The 8,752-nt window shown below is 39.5% G+C and overlaps 1 protein-coding gene across 1 annotated transcript in view; it reads right to left on the minus strand.

The window, feature by feature from the left end:
• The window catches only part of F5 (coagulation factor V (proaccelerin, labile factor)), a 126,180-nt gene extending 117,976 nt beyond the window's left edge, over positions 1-8,204 (minus strand). Inside the window, exon 1 of the mRNA XM_006887454.1 lies at positions 8,047-8,204. Within this exon, the coding sequence (XP_006887516.1) occupies positions 8,047-8,204 (158 nt within the window). The remainder of the gene's footprint in view (positions 1-8,046) is intronic.
• Positions 8,205-8,752: the final 548 nt, after the last annotated feature.

The following is an 8,752-nucleotide window of genomic DNA, read 5'->3' on the forward strand; positions in this document are numbered from 1 at the left end:
TATGCAACCTTCATTCTGGACTCTTGTCATAATTTCATTTTTTTAGTGCTGAATCCTAGAAATGACCGTTCTTCCTTTTTTGCTTTCTAACTCCATCTCTTTGTACATATATGTTTTGCCTTCTCGAACTGCCCTTTGAAATCTTCTTTTCATCTCCATCACTTTGGTAATCTTTCTCTTTGCTTTGGCCTCTTAACATTCTAGTGCAGTTCTCAGAGCCTCTTACGTCATCTATCTTGGTTTTTTCTTTTGCCCTTGCCTCTGTAATGACTTTTTGCTTTCTTTATGCATGATATCTTTGATGTCCTACCACAATTCATCTGCTCTTTGATCATCAGTGTTCCACGTCTCAAATCAATTCTTGATATGGTTTTAAAATTCAGGTGAGACAGACTCAATATCATATGCTTTGTTGTTGTGGATTTGTTTTAAGCTTCTCCACTTCAATTTGAGCCGGCACATGAGCAATTGTTGGTGTTCGTTCCACAATCAGCACCTGGCTTGGTTTTGACTGCTGATATTGAGCTTCTCCAATGAATTTCCGCACCCTTCCGCCACCCCCCCCCCTCCGCCCGCCCATAACAAATTTGATTCCTGTGCTATCAGGTGAGATCCATGTATACTGTCACTGTTTGTGTTTTTTTAAAAAAGGTATTTGCAATGTATAAGCCACTGTAAAAAAATGCAATAATTTTATTTCAGGCCTCATTTTTATTACCAAGCCTGTAATTTCCAACTGTCAGTCTTTCTTCTTTATTTCCAATTTTTGTGTTCCAGTTATGAATTATTATTAATGCTTCTTAGTTTCATGCTTTTGCCAATTTCAGGCTGCAAACTTTTGCAGGAATCCTCAATTTCTTCATCTTTGGCTTTAGTTGTTAGCATGGATATTTGCATAATAGTTACATTGACAGGTCTTCCTTTTATTTGTATGTATGGTATTCTATTACTCACAGCTTTGTACTTCAGGATAGATCTTGAAATGGTCTTTTTCTCAACACCATTCTTCCTCAATTTTTAATTCCTGGCATAGTAGAACATATAATTAATTGTCTGATTCAAAGTGGCCAACATCAGATTCGGTAATGCCTACAATGTCAACCTCTATATATTTAATATCATTTTATAAAACGTCCAGTTTTCCCAGATTGAAACTTTGTACATTCCATGTTCCAATTACTAATGGATGTTTGTATCTTTTCTCCTCATATTTTAGTTTCTTCCACTCTAAGTGCTCTAAGTTTATTTCTGGGTCTAACAGTACTCCTCTATTATTCATAGAGTTGATTTTGTTTGTTCTGTTTGATAGGGACCTGCCAGGCATGTTTATAGGATTTTCAAAGGCTTATTATTTCCAAAATGGATGATCAATCTTTCTTCTGAGTCTGTCTTAATCTGTAAGCTTTGCAGAAATCTGTCTGCCATGGGTGAACTGCTGATATTGAAACATCAGTGGCAGAAATTCAAGCATCATAGTACTCAGCAAGTTACTCCAGTACAGCAAATAGATAGGCAAGTGCTATACTCACAAGAGCAAACTATGAACAAGGAAGCAAGTACATATACAAACTATAAAATAAGCAGCACCATTCAAGTCTCTCTCACAAAATACAACCAACTGGCAGGTAAATGCTGGACTCCTAATGTTGCTGCTGTTACGTGCTGTCAAGTTGTTTGTGACTCATAGCGACCCTATATACAATACCCCTAAACCCTGCTCTATCCTGTACCAATCTTATTTTCTCTGACATACCTACTCCCATCAACCCAGTGACTGAATCGATCCATCTAATTGAGGGTCTTCCTCTCTTGTGCTGTCCCTCCACTCTCCCAAGCATGATGTCCCTCTCCAAGGACTGGTCCCTCCTTACAACATTCCCAAACTTTACAAGACAAAGCTTCAGAATCCTTGCCTCCAAGAAGCCTGGTTTGACCCTCTCTAGGATGAACTTGTTTGTTCTCCTAGTAGTCCATTCTATATTCAATTCTCTTCTCCAACACCACAGCTCAAAGACATCAATTCTCCTTCTATCATCCTTAGTCATTGTTCAGTTTTCTGATGCATAACAAGTGATGCAAAGACTATGGCCTGGATTAGGTACACCTTAGTCTCCAGACTGACATCATTGCTCTTTAGTACTCTGGAGAGGTCCCTGACAGCAGACTCTCTCCGTACAATTTATCTTTTAATTTCCTGGCTGCTGGTGCCAAGAATGTTGATTGTGGAGCAAACAACAAATGAAAAACAAGCAAGTCAACAGTTATTAAGCAGGCCCTGACTGACTTCTCCTGGCAAACATGGTCCAGGCCTTGATCATGCTCATTGTCTGGCTCTTCTTGAGAAATTACTCAATAAATGTTAGCTATTAATTTAATTTTGAATATATTATTAAACCTGATTGGTAGCCTTTAGGCTTTCTCATTGAGTAGAAAAACCTATAATGGTAATAATGCTCACTATTTTTAATATGCCAAGCATAGAACTATACTAATAATTTTGGGGCAGAATTAAAGAGGTATAAACAAGTACTTTTGGAATGTCATGGCAAATGTGGTTTGCATATCATCACATTATATATCAATTATAGCTTGTCAATTCCTAGGAGCAAGCACATAACAAAGTCAATCTGGTCCATTGGTTTAGTTTCTGGCAAGATATTTTCCTCCATTTCTCCTTCCTTTTACTGTCACTGGTTTTGCTTTAAGCCAAAGGCTAAGACTAATGTACTCATATCTGGAGTGTCTGAAGAAAAGAGCTAGAAAACAATCCTGGTACTGTCTCTGCTTCCAATTTATCTCAATTTCTTTACCATGAATGTATTGGTTGTACCTTTTAAATCTTATGTCTGCCATTTATTGGTGGTGTCTCTTTGGACAAGTTGGAATAATTACTATTGACATTTACATGTGTGGACCATAACAAATTATTGCTGGCACTGAGAAGAATGGAAATCCCAGAAACAATTATGCTTCTGGGAAACCAACACATAGATCAAAACATTATTGTCCATACAGAAAAAAGGGCCTGAATGGCTTAAAATCAAGAAAAGTGTGCATTAAGGTTATATCTGTTCTTCTTCCCTACCTATTCAGTCTGTATGCTGAACAATCATTCAAGAAGCTAAATGAAGAATGTGGCATCAGGATTGGAGGAAGACTCATCAGCAACTTGTATTATGCAGATGAAACAACCCTGCTTGCTGAAAGTGAAGAGGCCTTGAAACAGTTGCTGCAGAAGATCAAAGACTACAACCTTCAATATACATTATGTTTCAACATTTAGAAAAAAAAAAATCATCATCACTTGGCCCAACAGGCAACATTATGATAGATAGAGAAAAGACTGAATTTGCCAATGATTTAGCCTTACCTGGATCCACAATCAACACCCATGCTGACAACAGCCAAGAAATAATAATAATAATAAAACCCCCATGTATTTTAATTGTGAAAAATCTACTGTCAAGGACCTCACCAAAGTGTTAAAGAGCAAGGATTTCAGTTTAAGCACTAAGTTGTGTCTGAGCTGAGCTATGGTTTTTTCACTTGCTCCTGATATGTGTGAAAGCTGAACAGTGAATAAAGGTGGCAGATGAATCAATGCTTTTGAAATATGGTGTTGGAGAAGAGTACTGAACATCCCATGAATTGCCAACAGAACAAACAGGTTCATCTTGGAGGATGTGCAAACAGGGTGTTCCTTAGAAATAAGGATGATCAGAGGTGTGCAGTTCGAATCCACCAGATGCTCTGCTGGAGAAGGAGGAGCAATCTCCTGTACCCGTCAGATCTGATTTGATGGTACAGACACACAAAATAATAAAATGAAACAAAAAAAAGGAAAGAAAAAAGGATGATGAGACTTTGTCTCAGATACTTTGGGCAGATTGTTAGGAGTGGCCAGTCCTTGGAAAAGACACCATGCTGTTAAAGGTGGAGGTCAGAGAATGAGAGGAAGACCCTCAATCAGACGGACTGACACAGTGACTGTAACAATAGTCTTGAGCACAGGGGAGACCGTGAGGCCTGTGCAGGATAGGATAAGGTTTGAATCTGTTTTTCACAGAGTTGCTGTCAGTGCTAGTTGGCTTGAAGGCTCCTAGCAACAACAACTATTATCGGATATGGTGCATTCTAAGTTCCTGGAACATTCGAAGTGGCAACCACATGGTACAGCTATTGGTGTTAAGGACGGGAAGTAAAACATAAAAGTTTACATTAATTAAGAGGACTTTTGAAATTCTTTGAGCTTAAGAAATCTAGGATTCTGGAAGTCCACATTAACTAGCTTTTTAGTGTGCTGGAAAAGTCATTCCCCTTCCTCATTCCATTGTAAAATCTTAAATACAGTCATCTAGATGTGAGGTTAAAAAATTCACTGAGAAAATTCGCTATTTTTATTTCAACAGAAGTATGTTTCGTGTTAGGTTTTATTATCTGTAACAATTCTCTTTCTCATATCTACATTTGAATAATTGAGTTTTTAGAAAATGACTCTGAGAAGAAAGATAACAAATGCAAAGAATTAAAATAACACACATGATGAAATTTCCATTTATGAGGACTGTTAGAATTTTTAAAATAGTATTAAAGTAATATAAAATGAATCTTAGAATAGGGGAAAATACGTATATAAACAATTTTCAGTATGTTTGTTTGGTAATGATTATGGAATGAATGACCTCTTGGAGGCCTTTGGTTGTTATATTTTAGGGGAACATTCCTCTAAGTCACACAGCACTCTTCTGTCAAATTGCAATCCTGATGTAATCTGGGTTTGCTATGATCAGAGCCTTGTGCCTCTGGGGTGTCAAATACCATAATAGTTCCCCATGGTGGACAGTGTTTGGTGGAGCTCCCAGTTTAAGACATGTTTGGAAGCAGGTGTGGCATCCACTTCCTAAACCACATACCTATGGAAACTCTATGAACTTGTTGAAAGGGCGATAGTTATCAAAAGACGTCAGGTCTTTTGTTCATAGAGTCGCTATGAGTCGTGATTGGCTGGACGGCAATCAACAGAACAGCAACAGCAACATTACTAAACACATGCTAATGAACGAACAAGTTTCCTCAAGGATTATCAAGGATGTTCTTAGTCCTACAGCCTATCCAAGAAATATTTCACCTCTTAGATAAATGAAATTCACAGATCTCTGCCGTTTGCAAAAATGCAATGTGGTAAGCATTATCTAATGAGTTCATTGACAGGTAGGGCCCTAGGGGGCAGTGAGTTTAATAGAGGATAAAAGGAAAGATGAGAATGGTTGTGTAGGACATGCAGAAACTGCTGAATTTTCAATAACAGCAACAACAAAATAAAGAAAATGCACGGGGGCAAAGTCAACTTATCACAGTGAGTATCATTCAGTTCTAGGGGCAGGACAATTTAGAACCAGTACTTAATTTAAACTATCAGATTAAATTTTCTACATGAAAATACTTGGAAACTCACTCACTCACTATTATCGAGTTAGAACAGACTCATGGCTGGCCATCCGGTGGGTTTTTGGAGGGTATAAAGGAAATTACTATAAAGAAATAACGTTATTTGTGGTTTAAGGATGTTGACTGTTGGTCTGAGTTTTCTGTTGATGACCTTGACCCAATAATTGGTACTGGTGGAATGACTCTTGCCAGTATTTCAGAAAATCAACCACAGAGGGAGGAAAGGGATGAACAGATATGGTTTTCTATGGACTCATCATAGGAACCAGGACTTTTTCCTCAGTAGCTGTGCTGCCAATATTTTCCTTGCTATTTATAATATTAACTACAGAAGGGAGAATACACAGGAAAGCCATCCACCATGTCAGTTGTCTACCAATGCAAGCTTGATGCTGTCGTTTTTGTTGTTGTGCCGTCGAGTCATTTGCAACTCATAGCGACCCTATGTACAACAGCTCTAAACTCTGCTCTGTGCCCATCTCATTGTCTCTGACACGCTCATCCCGATTGCCCCAGTCACTGAATCAATCCACCTCCCAGAGGGCTTTCCCCTCCTGCGCCTGCCCTGTATCCTCCCAAGCATGATATCCTTCTCCAAGGACCGGTCTCTCCTTATAACATGACCAAAGTATGTCAGATGAAGCCTGATGCTAGAAAGACTACTATTTTCTTTAGTGTTTTAGTAAATAGTAGCTCTCAAGGAGTGTGGATGTGACCTAAATTATCTCCATGACATGCAATATTTATAAGGAACTGTTTTAAAAGAGGGAAGACAATATGTGATGCCCTTCAAAGGAACGTAAGAACTTAATTATAATAACATTTTTGAAGTATCCATGTGTTCCACTAAATAAAGACTTCTCAAAGAATTACAGTGATTCTTGGCAGATGGTATTGATTTAGTAACTTTAAAAGAAGAACATGTCTTTCTCAATCATTTAAGCTGTGGTGTTAAATTGGGAAAAATACTGAGTCACATAAGGAAGTTAATAGTTAAAACAAAAACAAAACTAATGGGAAATATTGAATAGATGCTATAATTTAATAAATTTGTAGTGAGTCCTGTTTTTAATTTTTCAATTAGAAAAAAATAGTTTGCAACTGAAATACAGAGTTTTGAATGATTTTAATTTCTTTGTTACACATGCTTTTAGGTACTAAAATACCCAAGGTAGACAGACCATATCCCAAGGGGGATTAAAAGTCACACAGTCCATGGCAATGATAAGTCAATTGTGAAGCGGGTGGGGGGGTGGGGAGGCGGGAGATGAAAGAACAAAATATTGAATTTCTTTGGAGTGAAGATGTTTTACAAGTTATTTAAGACAGTAACAAAATGACAACAATAGCTATTAAATAATCTGCTTATAAGGTAGAAGTTTTAGAAGTTATGTAGACAATGGAATATAATATTAACTAGAAGTTCCATAAAAATCTGTTGTTGTTAGTTGCCATCTAGTAGGTAGAATATCAGGAAGATCTGTGAATACAGAGTAGAACTGTGCTCCAAAGAATTTTCAAGGTCATGATCTTTTTGGAAGCAGATCTCTAGGCCTGTCTGCTGAGGTGACCCTGCTGAGTTTGAACTGTTAAATTGTCAGTTGGCAGTCGAGTGCTTTACTGTTTCTACCACCGAAGGATTCCCTCATAAAAATCTATCCACTGCCATAGAGTTAAGTCTAATTTACACAACTCCCACAGAACAGAGAGAGCTCTGGTAGCTTAGTGGTAAGAATTGTACTGCCAACCCATATGCAAATGGTACAAATCTACTAGCTGCTCCGCAGAAGAAAGATGGTCTCCTCCTATTTCATTTACCTCCTCTAAAAACCAGCTGGAGGATCTGCTATAAGTCAATTCTGACTTGAATGCACATGACAACAACAACAACATGGGGCAGAGTAAGGAATTGTGCTGTAAATCCAAAGGCAGCACCTCTGACTGTTTGAATCCACCAGCAGCTCTGCAAGAAAAAGGTAATCTCCTCACAAGCAATTGTACAGCTTTCTCAGAAACTCAGGGGAGGCTTAGCTACAAATTAGTTTTGACTCGAAAAGAAATGACAGGATACTGTAGAACTGCCCTATAGGGTTCACAAGGCAGCAGCAATTTTTGCAGTCACAGACTGCCAAATTTTTCTCTTCTGCAGAGCAGCCTGGTGGATTTAAACTATCTGCCTTTCGGTTAATAGTCAAGCACTTAACCATTGGGCTGCCAGCTTACAGCCTAGATAATGAAAAGTCAGGAAGGAGTTTGCCAGAAGGGCAAACCAGGGAGCTGATGACTGAAGTTTGGTGCTTTTGAATAGGTTTTTTAAAGCAACAATGAAACTTATTAAAACTATTCACACCACATTTCTGGGTGTAAAACCCAGCATATAAGAAATTAAACTGAGTATTCCCTATAGCCCCAAAATAATAAACTATATAACAATGGAGGCAAAGCTGTCTTGTAATAAGTTTACTCATAAACCCCTATTAATTGTATTGCCCGAGTGACTGATTTTTTTTTTTAAAAGCCAAAACATGAAAAAAGAACACTTTCTGGAAGAAATTGATTTTTCTACCCATTGTAATACCCCACACCACACACAGGTACCTTGGGTCTGTGGGCTGAGGGCGATAGTTCCAATTGATGACCTGAGCAGCCACATAGAATTGCCTTAGCTGCGCTGCTTCGGCTTCTTGGCTCCCCCACCTTGCCCAGCTGGTGCTCAGGACCACCAGGACCCAGAAGCGTGGGCAGCCTGGGAACATAGTTCCTTTCTTGCGTCTGCCCCGGTCTCGGGCTCCCTGGGACCTGGGGAGGCTCGTCTGCGCGCAGCTGTCCCCGCGCCTGTTCCTCCTGCAGTGCGCGCCAGGCGCCTGTGGATGGCAGTGTCAGCTGTGACTGAGGCTCCTTCAGAGGCAGCAGCTGCTGCTGCAGACGGTCTGTCCTTGGTTTGGGGATCGTTGTGGGACGGAGGTTGACTAGACTCCTGCCCTGGAAGACCAGATAAATTACGGAGCGGAAGCACATTAGTTACTGTTTGACTAGAACACCTTTAGTAGGCAGGGCAATGCCCTCGGTGGGATTCCCGAGCCACAGTTAAAAACCTCTCTTCCTCGCAGTCGTACCGCCCCCCCCCCACCATAATACTGACCTGGGTCAAAGTTCACGCTTGTCAGACCCTCTGCAATTCCCATGCGGAGGGACCCAACTAACTCAACCAAGCCACCCTCCTAGCCTGAGGAAAAGGGCAGGACTTTGTCCTGAGCAAAGAAGTAGTTTATTTTCAGGTGGTGAGGAAACAAGGGTACAGTAT

The sequence above is a fragment of the Elephantulus edwardii genome, unplaced genomic scaffold, assembly GCF_000299155.1.
Source record: "Elephantulus edwardii isolate Elephantulus edwardi_28Jun2011 unplaced genomic scaffold, EleEdw1.0 scaffold00057, whole genome shotgun sequence".
Taxonomy (NCBI): domain Eukaryota; kingdom Metazoa; phylum Chordata; class Mammalia; order Macroscelidea; family Macroscelididae; genus Elephantulus; species Elephantulus edwardii.